Source organism: Microtus oregoni, unplaced genomic scaffold, assembly GCF_018167655.1.
Source record: "Microtus oregoni isolate MIOR12 unplaced genomic scaffold, Mior012 000028F_ref0000031, whole genome shotgun sequence".
Classification (NCBI taxonomy): Eukaryota; Metazoa; Chordata; class Mammalia; order Rodentia; family Cricetidae; genus Microtus; species Microtus oregoni.
In genome coordinates, this window is record NW_024543087.1 from 20,650,642 (window position 1) to 20,665,703 (window position 15,062).

General features: G+C 42.9%; 1 protein-coding gene across 2 annotated transcripts in view; it reads right to left on the minus strand.

Moving 5' to 3' along the window:
* Topbp1 (DNA topoisomerase II binding protein 1) overlaps positions 1-14,465 on the minus strand; it is a 51,716-nt gene extending 37,251 nt beyond the window's left edge. Inside the window, exons 1-6 of one of the 2 annotated variants that reach the window (XM_041677368.1) lie at positions 14,297-14,465; positions 13,378-13,463; positions 7,295-7,429; positions 6,036-6,179; positions 4,411-4,592; positions 2,606-2,802 (exon numbers count right to left, since the gene is read on the minus strand). In XM_041677368.1, coding sequence (XP_041533302.1) covers positions 2,606-2,802; positions 4,411-4,592; positions 6,036-6,179; positions 7,295-7,429; positions 13,378-13,461 — 742 coding nt within the window. In that variant the 5' untranslated portion in view covers positions 13,462-13,463; positions 14,297-14,465. Of the gene's footprint in view, positions 1-2,605; positions 2,803-4,410; positions 4,593-6,035; positions 6,180-7,294; positions 7,430-13,377; positions 13,469-14,296 lie in introns of both variants that reach the window. The other variant, XM_041677367.1, reaches the window with a different exon arrangement.
* Positions 14,466-15,062: the final 597 nt, after the last annotated feature.

Here is a 15,062-nt window from a genome sequence, read left to right on the forward strand (position 1 = left end):
GGGATGTCCCTCTGTATGCTATGAATATGTTTTATTACCACTGGTTAATAAAGAAGCTGCTTTGGCCTATGGCAGAGCAGAATAGAGCTAGGCGGGAAAACTAAACTGAAAGCAGGGAGAAAGAAGGTGGAATCAGGCAGATGCCCAAGAAGCAAGATATGAGGTAACAAACCATGAGCTTCATGGTAAAATCTAAAATAAGAGAAATGGGTTAATTCAAGATGCAAGAGAATAGCTAGGACTATGCCGGAGCCATTGGCCAAACAGTGTTGTAATTAATACCATTTTTGTGTGATTATTTGGGTCTGGGTGGCCGGGAAACAGAAGCACAGTTCTATTAACAGAGGCCAGCATGGTCTACAGAGCAAGTTCTGGGACAGTCACGGCTACACAAAGAAATCTTGTCTCGAAAACAGACCAACCACATGCTTGTTTTTTAATCTGTCTGGGTGTTTTGTCTGCATATATGTCTATGCACTACTTGTATGAGCGATGCCCAAGAAGGTTAGAAGGTGTTGGATGCCCTGGGACTGAAATTACAGCCAACTATGAACCACCATGTGAATGTTGGCAGCCAGAAAACAGTCCTCTGAAAGTAGCCAGTGTTCTTAACCACTGAGCCATCTTTCCAGCCAACCCCCTTTGGAGACAGGGCCTTACTATACACGCTTGGCTGGCCTGAAAAGCACTGAGTAGACCACATTGGCCTCAAACTCAGAGATCCCTCTAAGACTAAAGATGTACACCACCATACTTGACATTATAAGAACATATAATATAAATGCAGACATTATGCATGTATACAATATAAGAAATACTATTTTTGACAAGACTGCACCAAAGTAAAGGACAGGGAGATTTGAATTTTTCCTTTCCAGTAAAGAACTTTAGCAAAATATTTTTAAGTAGTATCACAGAAATATTGAAGTCAATAAAGTAATGCCAAAAGATATTTCAGCAATGTTTTTGTTTTTCCTTTTTTTTTTGGTTTTTCAAGACAGGGTTTCTCTGTGTAATATCCCTAGCTGTCCTGAAACTAGTACTGCCTGCCTCTGCCTCCCGAGTGCTAGGATATTTTTCATTTTTCTTTTTTTGCTTTTTATTTTTTTGGGGCTGTCTTGTAGACCAGGCTAGCCTTGAACTCAGAGATCCGCCTGCCTCTGCCTCCCAAGCGCTGGGATTAAAGGCGTGCGCCACCACCACCTAGCAGGTTTTTACTTTTTTGTTGTGTTTTTCTGTTTATATTTTTGTTTTGTTTTTATTTTTATTTTTTATTTTTTGAGACCATGCAGCCCAAGCTAGCCTTAAACTTTTGATTTTTCTACCTATACCGCCTATGAAACCCAGATCTATTTTGGTATTCCAGAGTCAATGGAGCAACGCCTGGTGGTATAAATCTATATCCCAGCTATTTGGGACTATAAAACAGGAAGATCATAAATCTAAGGCCAGCCTGGTAAACTTGATGAGATCCTGTCTCCAGCAGAAATTAACAGGACTGGGGATGTAGCTCATTGAAAGATTACTTGCTTAGCATAAAAAAGGCCCTAGGCTCAATGTCCCCTACCTCAAGAAACAGTCAACAAATAATTCAGATTAATAAAAGTCACAGCTACCATACAGTCATAATTTTTGTATCAATCTCCTGACGAAATGACAACTATCAAGTAACTAACATTATTCTCAAATATTATTTCTTATCAAGGTAGCTTAGTAAAAATATAAATACAATAGGAGCGAATAAAATCCATTCATTTTTATAGATTTTAGACCTGAGAATAAGGTTTTTGTTTTTTTGTTTTTGGTTGTTGTTGTTGTTTGTTAATACAGGGTTTCTCTGTAACCTTTTAGAGCCTGTCCTGGAACTTGCTCTGAAGACAAGGCTGGCCTCAAACTCACAGAGATCTACCTACCTCTGCCTCCCAAATGCTGGGATTAAAGGTGTGCGCCACTACCACCCAGCAAAATAAAGTTCTTGAAATATCAAAAACAAAAATAATTTAAAGAATTCTCAATAGTAATGCACTTTATCCTTTTACTTACCTCATAATCTGCACATTATATTTTTAAGTTAGGAACTGCAATTCATAGTTGAGCTGGGAAATGCGGCACAGTGGTAAAGCACTTGCCTAACATGCACAAGGCCCTGGGTTCCATCCTTACCACAGCCCCACTCACACCCCGATCCTAAATCACTAAGTCAAACCAACTCATCCCACTAAGTTAAATAGATACTTAGCCAAGCCCCTTAAGAGGAGGTTTAAGTTAGTCACGAGAAAGAAATACCACTTAGCTATATATATATATATTAGCTTTCTTGTTACTTACGATTTGGTTAATTGTGGAGAGTTGTTTTTCAGTCAAGGTCTAATCGTCAGATGATAAAACATCACTAAAGGCTTTTGATATTTAATACTTATTCCATGGGTAAATACAAGGAGAGCTGCTTAACTTTTCTAGACTGTGACTCAAACTATCTTTTTGCAAGAATTTAGGGGGTTAAAAAACAGATAAACTAGGGCAAAGACATGTCTGAAGCACAAGTACAGAGATTTAAAGTGCTAAAACAGGAATTCCACACTCACTATTTCTAAAGCAGTTTTACCTTTTGGTTCTTGAACAATGAGATGTGTACATTCATTCATCTTCAGCTGCCCCATGTACTGGCCTCCATGCTTAGATGTCAGTTGCTGAACTGTCTTTCTGTGTATCCCATTTAAGCCAGTCACGCAGATAATGCAACCAAGAAAAATAGGACACTTAAAGTCTTCCATGTTTATGTCAGTGTATCTGGTTATTTTACTGGAGAAAATAAACGGCAAAAAGGAAAAATTAAAATTAATGAATATTCAAATAGTTTTAAATATCACTGCTTTCCTTTTTTGTTCATTTTTTTTATTTTTAGGATTTATAAACACTTTTGAGAAAAGAAAACTGACATTGAGGATTACACTAATTGCTCATCTAGCTTAGTTCCATGTCTCCAGTAAGAATTTGTATTTCAGTAATAGTCTAAAGACCATCTTAAAGAGTGCACTACTAACTCTAAGTCCTTGCTAATAAATAGGGAGCATATAGCATGTTTAAATATTTGTATTCAGTATGCAATGAAATAAGAAAAAAACCAATTTATGTAAGTTATTAAGAGTCCATTTACATGCAACTTCTGTGTTTAAAGTAAGAATTTAAGTATTTCAGTTCCAGTATCAGGCTACTGTCACTAAATAATATGCACCAAGGAATTTGTATTACCTCCTTAAACATCACCTCTTTTTCGTAACAGTGGTAATAATACCTATATGTGCAATTAATTGTGAGACCTATATAATAAAAGTAATAAAACACACACACACACACAAAAATAAATAAATGGGGGAAGGAACACTTGGCAGAATTGTAAGACTGAATCTCTATTTTAAAAACCCAGTGTTCATTGAATGCCTGCTATAAAATAGACTTAAATTCTTCCATTATTCTTTTTGGAGGGGAGGGAGAGGAATGTTTGAGACTAGGTTTCTCTGTGCATCCTTGGCTGTCCTGGAACTTGCTCTGTAGACCAGGCTGGCTTCAGACTCACAGAGATCCGCCTGCCTCTGCCTCCCAAGTGCTGGGATTAAAGGCGTGCGCCACCACTGTCTGACTTTTGGAAGAGCACCAACAAAACTATCACAGTTATTTGGTTGCCAAAGTAGATAGATTTGCTTATTTCAGCAGGCTAGTACTAACTAAGAAACATATTGAATATATACTGAATGGTGTTGAAACAAGTGCAGAAATGCCACATAATACTAATATAATTCAGACATCTGGACTTATGACCATAAGCCAAATTTTAGGGAAAACATAATTATATTAACAAACTCCATGTAGGAAACTCCTGTCCTGTTTTGATCCCCATATACATCTAATGTCCAGGCCAGGGCATAAAATAGGTTCAATTTACACTGAGTGATCACATCTCAGCTAATGGTTTACATATATGTATATTCAATCTTATCTCTACCCCGTCCACCCCATGGGAGGGAACAGGGCTGCCAAAGTGGCTAATTAAGTCTCCATCTTAACACGGGGACACAGTACTGCACAGTGAACACAAAAGCCAAACTGACTTTCTCAATTATTTTAGACACGTTTCTTACAGAAAACAATTTCATTGTCAAAGCATTTGCTCTCCAGCTAGTGCTGAAGCTACAGTTCACCTTTCCTGACAGTGGCATCCTGTGATAGTAAGCACTTACGACCTCTGCTCTTCTACTGTCACTAGAAAAATGAACAATGTCCCCATTTTGGTCTCTCAGTAATAAACCCAGAGATAATATCACAAAGCTTACCCATGAAAACCCAAGAGTGTGCCAAATTAACCAAATGTATCATTTTCTCCAACATACAAAGCATACAAATATGTCTTACTTCTCTTGTGACTTCTCCCAAAGCATTTTTATCCAAGAAGGAAGCAAAATAGGTTTCTTCAGATTAGCAGCAACTAAGTATTTTTTGCTCCCAACTTCTCCTGCAATAAGGTGAGTGACCGATACATTAAGGTCTCGGTATACTCGTCCACCCATCATTTGTACATATTTATGAACTTCTTCCTATAGAACGAAAAGAAAATATATTAATGAGGAAGAAAATAATTTGCCTGCATATGTGTCTATGCACTATATGCATGCCTGGTGCCCTTGGAGGTCAGAAGAGGGAATCAGATCTCCCAGAATTAAAGTTACAGATGGTTGTGAGCCACCATGTGGTTGCTGAGAATTCAACTCAGGACCTCTGGAAAAGCAGCCAGTGCTCTTAACCTCTGAACCATCTCTCCAGCTACCCCATAAGTATCTTTTACTGTTGCTAGTCTAAATATGCAAATGTTTTTACCACTATAAAAATTTAACTAACCAAATTTCTTTTGGAAAGATGTGTATTAATTTTAAATTTAAAATTTGGAGGCTGGTGATGTAGCTCAGTAGTAAAATGCTTGCCTACCATGCACAAGGCTCTGGGCTCAATCCATAGCCTTCCCCCTAAAAGAAAAACCAAACAAACCCGAAAATAACTGTTTTCTTGAACAGTCACATACTACTTAATAACACTTCAACAAACCAACAATGTGGCCTTGTGGATTATATTGCTAATAACATCATAGCCTTTGTAAGTTCAGATATACTTAATGACAGCGAGAAACATTTTCAGATAGAATTATCATCATTAGTAAGTGACTGTATTTATTCTTTTAAAGTTCATGAATAAAAACTATGTTGCTTCCGATCACATTGTTACATGCTATATTCACTTTTACATATTATACAAAAATATGCTTTGTGTAGCTTTTTCTCTCAGTTTTCAATGTAGCCCAGGCTTGAAGAAGGCCTCTTGCCTGAGGCTCAAAGTCCTGGAATTACAGATACGAGTCACTATGCTTAGCAATCCCTTCTTCTTTTCTGTTTTGTTTTGGAGGCAGGGTCTTACTATATGTAGCTAATCTGCCTTTCTCTGCCTTCCAAATGTTGAGATTAAAGTCATGAACCACTACACCCAGATCAGAATCCTTTTCTTTTTCTTTTTTGAGACAGCATTTCTCTGTAGTTTTGGAGCCTGTCCTGGAACAAGCTCTTGTAGACCAGGCTGGTCTCGAACTCACAGAGATCTGCCTGCCTCTGCCTCCCAAGTGCTGGGATTAAAGGTGTGCGCCACCATCTCCCAGCTATCCTTTCTTAAAGATTTTCTGGAAATCTGTGCTAGAAAAATTGATTCAAAACCAAGCTTGTTAACTATAGAAGAAAAAGTAAATTTTCTGTTAAATCAAAACAAAAACTTCACTTAACCAGTTTTTCTATAAAACATATTCCACTTTCTCCAGGCAAGGGCGTACCAACTGGTCAAATGGTCAGTTCTAAAACTATACATGTATGTAACATTTAGGGTTGCATATGTATATATCCACGCACATAAGTCATAAAAACCATGTATGTGGTCTTTATGTTACCTCTCACCTGGGGAAAACCAGGTGCAGAGCCAGCACTGCTCCTTTCAGTACTTACCCTTTTGTCTTTATCCAGGCTTGTACAAGATATAGTTACACTGGACAAAAGCATATTGTAAACTGGATGCTCAGCTCTTGGGACACACTGCTGGTGGCGCATACAAAATGTGACTACTTGAGGACCAACAATTCTGCAGCCAAGCTATAATAAGTTAGGGAAAAGATCACCAAAAGCACAAAATTAAATTTGGAACATTTAGTAGTTATGCACAGAAGTCGACACTGCAGAAAGTCACCAATTTTTAGAAGAAAAAAGACCGCCACATAATTTCTCAGGCACTCTGAGCATTAAACACATACACTCAACTGCAAAACTACAAAAGCCCTTCATTCAAATGTCGTCAAAATTTCTTCTTTTTCTTATATATGTGTGTGGGGGGTGGTTTGAGACTGGGTTTCTCTGTGTAACCCTGGCTGCCCTAGAACTTGCTCTGTTGACCAGGCTGTCCTCGAACTCACAGAGATCCACCTGTCTCTACTTCCTGTATGCCGGGCTTAAAGGTGTGCACCACCAATGTCTAAAATTTCAGTCTCTAAAACAAACTTAATCTTTTTTTTCCTTAATTATATTTTAGGGATGGAAATGGCTTACCAGTTAAGAGCAATAACTGCTCTTCTAGAGGACCTGGGTTTGATTCTCAGAACCAACATTGTGCGTTATAGCCCATCTGTAATTCTAGTTCCATGGGATTCAATGCCCTCTACTGACATCCAAAGGCATCAAGAATACAAGTGATACACCAACAAGCATGCAGGTAAAAACCCTTACACATAAAATAATATTTTAAAGATTTAATTTTATTATCTTTAATTAATGTATATGTGTTTGTATGTAGGTATCGGATCACCCTGGAACTGGCATTACAAGCATTTGTGAACCACCTGATGAGGGTACTTGGAATCCAATTCAGATCCCTTGAAAAGCAATATGTGCTCTTAACCACTAGGTCATCCCTCCAGCCCCAAGAAATATGATCTTAATACAATAACCTGATGCTGTAACAACTGATGAACATTCAAGCATGCTTTTCATACAAAGCATCAGCCAATAAAGGAGCTCAGAAGTCTAAGAAATGCACATCCAAAGAATCCCAATGCACTTATAGTACTCATGATCAGTAAAGAATTCATGAAGCAATGAAACCAGGTGAATTCCAGCACTACACCCCACCCCACCCCCACACACACAATACAAATAAAAAAAGAGAGAGTTAGAAGCAAAGCCACAACCAAATAAGTATCCTAGAAACAGCAAACCTGTTTAAGGTGATCAAAAACAGCACCACTGAAACGGTCACAGATATAAAGTGATCTGTCATTCTCCTTTATCTTCAATGCTTCTTCTTCTGTAATAATCTGAAGATAATCTTCTGATTGTAACTCCTTTATTGACTGAAAGAGAAAACAAAGATGTAATAGGAATTAGTTCCCCACAGTAAGTCCTACCAACTCTTAAGAACTCATTTCAAATTCAGCCCTTTCCTTATTACAACATTATTACTTAAACCACTGTAGACATTTCTGGATTGGTCTCCTCTCTTTACTTTTTTTTTTAAATATGTATTTATTTACTTATGATGTATACAATATTCTGTTTGTGTGTATGCCTGCAGGCCAGAAGAGGGCACCAGACCTCATTACAGATGGTTGTGAGCCACCATGTGGTTGCTGGGAATTGAACTCAGGACCTTTGGAAGAGTAGGCAATGCTCTTAACCACTGAGCCATCTCTCCAGCCCTGGTCTCCTCTCTTAAATCTATTCTTCACACAGGGGCTGGAAAGATGGCTCAGGGGGTAAAACACTTGCTGTGCAAGCATGGGTAGCTGAGTTTGGATCTGGGAGGAGATTCCAGAGACAGGATTCCAGGAGGTCCCTGGCCAGCCAGTCTAGCAAATCAGTGAGCTCCACAACAGTGAGAAACTCTGTCTTAAAAATATGGAGGCCCACAACTAGCACAGCAGACTGAAACCCCTAACGTCCACATGTGCATACACGGGCAGGCACTTAACACATGCACTCATAGACTGTGCCCCCAACACAAAAAATTCAGACCATACTACTCTGTTTAAAATTCTCTAATGACTTTCCATCACACTCAGAATAAAGTCTACATTTTTTAATAGTTTAAGTATTTTACTTCTTCTTCTTTTTTTTTTTTTTTTTTTTTTTTTTTGATTTTTCGAGACAGGGTTTCTCCGTAGCTTTTGGTTCCTGTCCTGGAACTAGCTCTTGTAGACCAGGCTGGCCTCGAACTCACAGAGATCCGCCTGCCTCTGCCTCTGCTGGGATTAAAGGCGTGCACCACCACCGCCTGGCTTCTTTTACTTCTTTTTGCCATGAAGTCACAGGGAACTGCTCTAGCAGTACTGGCTTCTTCCCATTTGTTCTCAGTGTTTTCTCTGAGTGGAATAGGCTGGAACATCCTTTTTTGGCTTACTGGTTTCCTTCACTGATCCCAGGAAGCTGTCTCAGCTCTTAAGAGTGCTTAATGTGGGCTGGAGAGATGGCTCAGAGGTTAAGAACACTGACTGCTCTTTCAGAGATCCTGTGTTCAAGCCCCAGCAACCACATGGTGACTCACAATTATCTAGGAGATCTAGTCCCCTCTTCTGGCCTGCAGGTGTACATGCAGACAGAACATTATACATAATAACATCTTTTTTTTTTTTAAAAAAAAAGAGTGCTTAACGTGCTCTCTTCAAGCATTAATCCTCTTAAGAATCTCACTCTTAACTTGCTTGTTTACAAGGCCAATAGCACAGTGAGCAATGACTGATTCCTCTAAATTTGCTGTAGTAACATTGTGAGGCATACACAAAACCCAGATTCAATCCAATCCATGACAAAGAAACAATTCCATGTTTTCATTCTTTTCATTTTAAAACAAACTCGAGTGTGCGTGTCTACTACATGTATGCATGTGCCCTCAGAGGCTAGGCAGGAGCTTCGGATCACTGGAGCGTGTGCTCCCTGACATGAGGGCTGGGACCTCAGCCTTATCACCCGTCCCCAACTCTGTTTCTGGAAAAACCCCAGAGAACATATACCAGGTGCCTCTCCTCTCTCCCTTGTGTCTGTCATGTTCCAAAAGTCTCAAGATCAAGACCAAATCTTCATTTCTGTTTTTTTTTTTAATTTTTTTTCTTTTTTTTTTTATTTATTTACTTAACTTTATTATGTTTGTTGGTGTGAAGGTGTCAGATCTCATGGAACTGCATTTTTCAGACAGTTGTGAGCTGCCATGTGGGTGCTGGGAATCGAACCCAGGTCCTCTGGAAGAGCAGCCAGCGCTCTTAACCGCTGAGCCATCTCTCCAGCCCTCTCTGTGGTTTTTGGAGCCTGTTCTGGAACTAGCTCTTGTAGACCAGGCTGGTCTCGAACTCACAGAGATCTGCCTGCCTCTGCCTCAAGTGCTGGGATTAAAGGCATGTGCCACCACCGCTGCCAAATCTTCATTTCTTTTTTTTTTTTTTTTGGTTTTTCGAGACAGGGTTTCTCTGTGGCTTTGGAGCCTGTCCTGGAACTAGCTCTTGTAGACCAGGTTGGTCTCGAACTCACAGAGATCCACCTGCCTCTGCCTCCCAAGTGCTGGGATTAAAGGCGTGCGCCACCACCGCCCGGCCAAATCTTCATTTCTTATCAGTCTTCAAAACCAAGAAACTCAGCCCTCACGAGTCTCCCCAGACTTATCTTTTTTGTCTAGCCCCCTGGCTAATTCCAGTCAGCCCCATACCCTTGCCTGGAGCAGGTTAAGGCCCTCCTCAGAGGTTCTGTGGGCCCCGCTGCAGGGAATACTCTCCTTTTGGGTTTTCACCTGAAGTGATTCTTCACTTCAATCAGGTCTGCTTAAATGCCACCTCCTCAAAGATACCTTTTGTGACCATAGTAGCAGCACTGGGGACCGAAACCAGGATTCTATACATATCATACAAATGCCACATCACTAAGCAACACACCCAAGTTTTCAATAAATGCTTTCCTGCTTTCCAAAATGCACTTCCTCTAGCCCCTGAATCTGTCTATGACGGAAAAGAACATTGGCATTTTATAAATATGCGTATTTTTATTTCTTCCCTGTAAGAATGAATGTTTTGAGCCTGTTAGCTGGCTCAGCAGCTACTTGCAGTGCTTGCCATTCAGCCTGAGGACCCGAGTTCAATCCTCGGGACCTCACATTAGAAGGCAAACCAACTCCTTCAAGCTGTAGTCAGGCTACAGGCCTGACCTTGGGATCCTGACTGGAAACCTCCTCAGCTGCAGCCACTAAGAGCACCCACTGTGCACATTCACTGCCTTCTCTTTTAAAAGGGCTCTGCCCCCCTCCCTGCCTGGCTCTCTTCTCTGCCTCTCTTTTCTGCTGTCTAGTCCCCAGAGGCCGGTCCCCCCCCCCCCCCCCGCACCTTTATGTTCCCTTTCCCCTAATAAAACCCCTCTACGATAACTCTGTCGCACATCTTTCTCTCTCTGCATTTTAAATAAACATTGGGTCCATCACTCGTCCCCCCCCCCCCCCAACCCAGGCAGTTTGAGGCATGCCAGGATCCTGGAAACGGGTCCACAAAACACAGCTTCACTTCTCTGGATCTCTGGGTCCCTCCATCCAGAACTGGCACTATTTCCCAAGAGTGGATAACTCGTCTCTCTCTGGTTTCTTGCCTTTTGGCTTAAGTTCTGATTCTAGGCAACCATGGCTCTTAGGGTTCAGAGCCCTTGAGCTCAGAGCCCTCGGCCCCACCCTTTGCATAACGACTCACTGGGTGGCCTGTGCCTTTCTTGGATCCTTGGTCCTTCGGGCTTTGCCTTACAGCCCCCACTCCTTGATGAGTGGCTTGTGCCTTTCCTGCTCAATCCTCACTTGATAAAAGCCACTGGTCTTGTTCTGCCTCACTCAAGGGGAATAAGGCTACTAAAAATCTGCTTCCCAGCACTCTATATCCTGCTATTTTACGAGGCCTTTTCAACATTCTGCCAGTGATCCTGACAGATGGAAGGAGGTATCATCCCTTCACCCATCTGCTTTCCCTCTTCCTCAATAAACCTCCTACACTAACTCTGCTGCATGCGGCATGTTTGCTCAGCGGCAGAGCTCGTGAAAAGGTAGTCACTTCATGCTGGGACCCTACCCACCTGCTCCACCCTCAACAGATCCATTCTCTTCCACCTACAACAAATCTGCTTTCTCGTTCACTGATGGCTTCATCTTCCATTCAATATTAGCAATTGGGTCTCTGGCAGGGCTACCCGCCTCTGACAATTCCCCTGAATGTGAGGCTTCATTTCTCGAGCATAGTTCTCTCTTCACCTTCTGGCTTTTCTTGAAGTCCTGGTACCAGGCGACTGTGTCTCTCGGGTTCAGAGGCCTTGGCCCCTGATCTGTAAGTCTGATGAAACACAAAGTAGCCTATGCCATCTTGAATTCAGACCCCCTCTGAATTCTTGGGACACGAGGAATTGCAGCCCCTTGGGTCATACTTCTCTGCCTCATTCATGGGAACTGTGTCATCATCTATACCTCCTTGCTCCCTCCCATTGGGATGGTTTTTGGAGACCCACTAACCATTCCTAATCAGTTAGTGTGGCAGGACTACCAGCTATTGGCCATAGAGCTGTAGGCGTAAGACCATTAAACTGTGATGCTGTGGTGATGGGAAAGGATCAGGTGCTGTAAGCCCTAGGGAGTCGACCTGGATTCACCTCCAACAGCATTTTGCCAGGTCTAGGAGGTGCTTGATGGTTCCACAGAGCATGGACAGTGAAGTGAAACAGCCAGAAACCCCAGGAAGCCAACACCCCAGCTTTCCCAAGTCCCCCCAAAATAAACAATGCCCCCCCTCACGTTAGCAGGAAGTAGTCTTGAGAATATGGCATCCTCATCCCAGCCTTATATTTTTATAATAAAAAGGAATGTTAACATCAGGCTACTGCCCTGCCCTTGGGGTCCTGACTGGAAACCTCCTCAGCTGCAGCCACTAAGAACACCCCCTGTGCACATTCACTGAGTCCCCTTTAAAAAGGGCTCTGCCTATCCCCAATCTCTTTCTCTGTCCCCTTTTCTCTGCCTGTCTCCCTCCTCCTTCTCTTCTCTTCTCTTTTCTCTTCTCTTCTGCTGTCCTGTCCCCAGAGGCAGGCCGCCCCACGCCCCGCCCCTCTTTTTATGTTCCCTTTCCCCTAATAAAACCCTTCCACCTGAACTCTAGCACGGCGTCTTTCTCCTGCCGTGTTTTTAAGTAAACTACACCTCTGATATCCACACAGGCACTGTGATACGCAGGTATACAGATACATACATACACACATACACACACACCAATGAATGTTTAATGATGTATTTTTGTCTACAAGCATGAACTGATAAACCTAATGCAAGGCCATCCTCACTCCCATCTCATACTATGCTGTGAATAATGAACCACATTTTCAGCAATGAACCAGAACTTTTGCACTGTGATGCAAAGTTTCTCACTGCTCAAAGAATCAATGGGGTTAGTAGACAAAACAGCTGTCAAGAACTCCAAGGCAGAAGAGGGTTGGGAGATGGCTCAGTCAGTAAAGCGCTTATTGTGCAAGCACAAGGACCTCTGCTTGGATTCCAAGTATCCACAGTAATCCTCTGCCTTTTAGTGCTCCTGTAATCCCAGTACTGGGGCGAATTAGAAGGATCCCAGTGATCTTTGTTGGGAATGTCTGCTCTGGTCCCCCCCATTCCAAACACTGCCCCGATGTTCAGCTGGGAATCCAGCCTCACTTCTCCCTCTCCAGACCCCGCCTTCAGAAGCCCAGCAGGCGGCAGCTCCTCTCCCTGAGATGCTCAGGACCACGCTTATGGGGTATCTAAGACTTGATCCCTGGACCTGCCAAGTGATTTCTCTCCTGCCTCCCCTGAGAGTCACCCGCAGTTGCTTTGCTCTGTTTATTAAACCTGGTTTCATTAATTCGGCTGGATTTGGCTTTCTGCATCAGGGGAGGAACCTCCAATCCAGGGATTTTCAAATCAAGCTTCAAAAAATAAGGTAGAGATTGACATCAGAAGGCATTGACCTCTTGGCTGCCCCCACAAACCCATCCACACCCATACATGCAGAGAAAGAGGGAGGGAGGGAGAGAGCTGCAAGTCAACATTCAATTATCATAAAAGATTTCAATCCCCCCAATACATAATGGTATACTTACTTTAGTTAAAAATTAAGTAACAATGATAAACCTGTATTAAGCACATGCTGTAGCAAAATTCCATTAAAATATCCACTTCTAAGATAGAAAAATCCAACAAATTAAAAATATTTAAAACATGAAAAATGAGCTCATAGCATCAAAAAATGACATATCCAATTATTCTTACCTCAAGAGCTTTAAAAAAACATTCTGAATTGTCTGAAGACTTTAAAAACTTCACAAAAAACGGTTCTTGGTCATTTCTGGACATTGCTGAACTGTAAAAATAAGGCAGTCAAAAAGAACAAAAATAAGTTAGGAGGGAATTAAATGTTCAATTCAAATCAACTATGTTATTATTTATTTATTTATTTGGGACAGGGTTTCTAAAAATAACAAAAATAAATCATGTAGGGAATTAAATGTTCAACTCAAATCAACTTATTTATTTATTTGAGACACGGTTTCTCTGTGTAGTTCTGGCTGTCCCTGAACTCGCTCTGTAGACAGGACAGCCTCGAATTCAGAGATCGGCCTGCCTCTGCCTGTTGGAATTAAAGGCGTGAGTCACCACTGCCCAGCCTGTAAATCAACTATTTTCTTACGCAGGCAAAAGTGCCTGAGAACTACACATCTGGTTCTGCCCACGGTTCCATTCACGATGTTTGCAAAAGACCCCAGAATGTGGGCAAAGTCGAAGAAGGGAGATGGGGTGGGGGAGGCAACACGAATCCTTGTAAATCTAAGAACAAAATTAACGTCCCTGACTGAATACACTGAGGCCCTTGCTGTGGACCCCTCACTTAACAGACATTGACTTGCACCGGGCTATAAGACTGAGAGAGCGGCTGCCGGGACCCGCGGGCCGCAAGACTTGCTCCTCAGTCAACTGACTTTAAACGCGAGTAGTCACTGTGGAAAGTCATGCACGATCCCCCGAAAGGCCCACGCGACTGTCCCCAGATCCCAGGGAAAGGGCAGTCTCGTTGGAAGTCCAGGCCGCGGTTTCCCGGGTGTCTGAGGCCCACCCGCCGGTTACCAGGGCCGCGAAGGCCGCAAGAGACGCCGGGCGCCCAGTCGGCCCGGAGGAGCGAGCGCTCGCTCACCTCGATGGAGCCTGAAGGCCCACAGGCACCAAGTCGGGGGGCGCGCGGCTAGCGGGACGGCTGCTGGAGTGGGGCGCCAGCCCGGCGCGCAGCCCCCGCCCCCGGGGACGCCCCCAGCCTCAAGAAAACGCAGTAGAACCCGGAAGCGCCGAGGCCAGGAACCGACTTTCGCGCCAACCAGGCGAACGCAACACCTCTTCCGGAGGAAATGGCGTCATCAAGGCCAGCGAGGGGAAGTGGAGCTGTCGGAAGGGGGCGTGCCGCGCATTTTCTGTCCGGAGAGGCTTGGAGAGCGTGTGCTTTGTTTCCTGCGTGGCCGGCGGGACCCCACGGTGCGGAGCGAGGCGCTGCAGGCCGGCAGACCGAGACCGATCAGCAGAAGTCCAGACGTGTGCAGAAATAAGGCCCCGCATGGAGCAATGGGTCCCGCGGCAAATGGCTGCCCGGTGTGCCGGGCTTTGCACGAAAAACACTCCTGAAGCTGATGGCGGCTGCTCCACTTTTGAAGTGTTCAAATTAAGGCCAAGGGAAGTGAAGTGACACACTTGTTATCACGAGGCTTGTAGGTGGGGGAATTAGGTCAAGGTCTTTCTGACCCTCCTGATCAGGTGGGTTTCCCTCCTCCATAAGAATAGTCACTCCTTACCACGGCCAAAAAATTGTAACGGAAAGAAGGCAGGATGATGATAGACACGCTAATTTATTGCTTGGTTTGTTTGATTACTTGTTCAGACTTTTTTTTTAATTCGTATATTCTAGATATCCT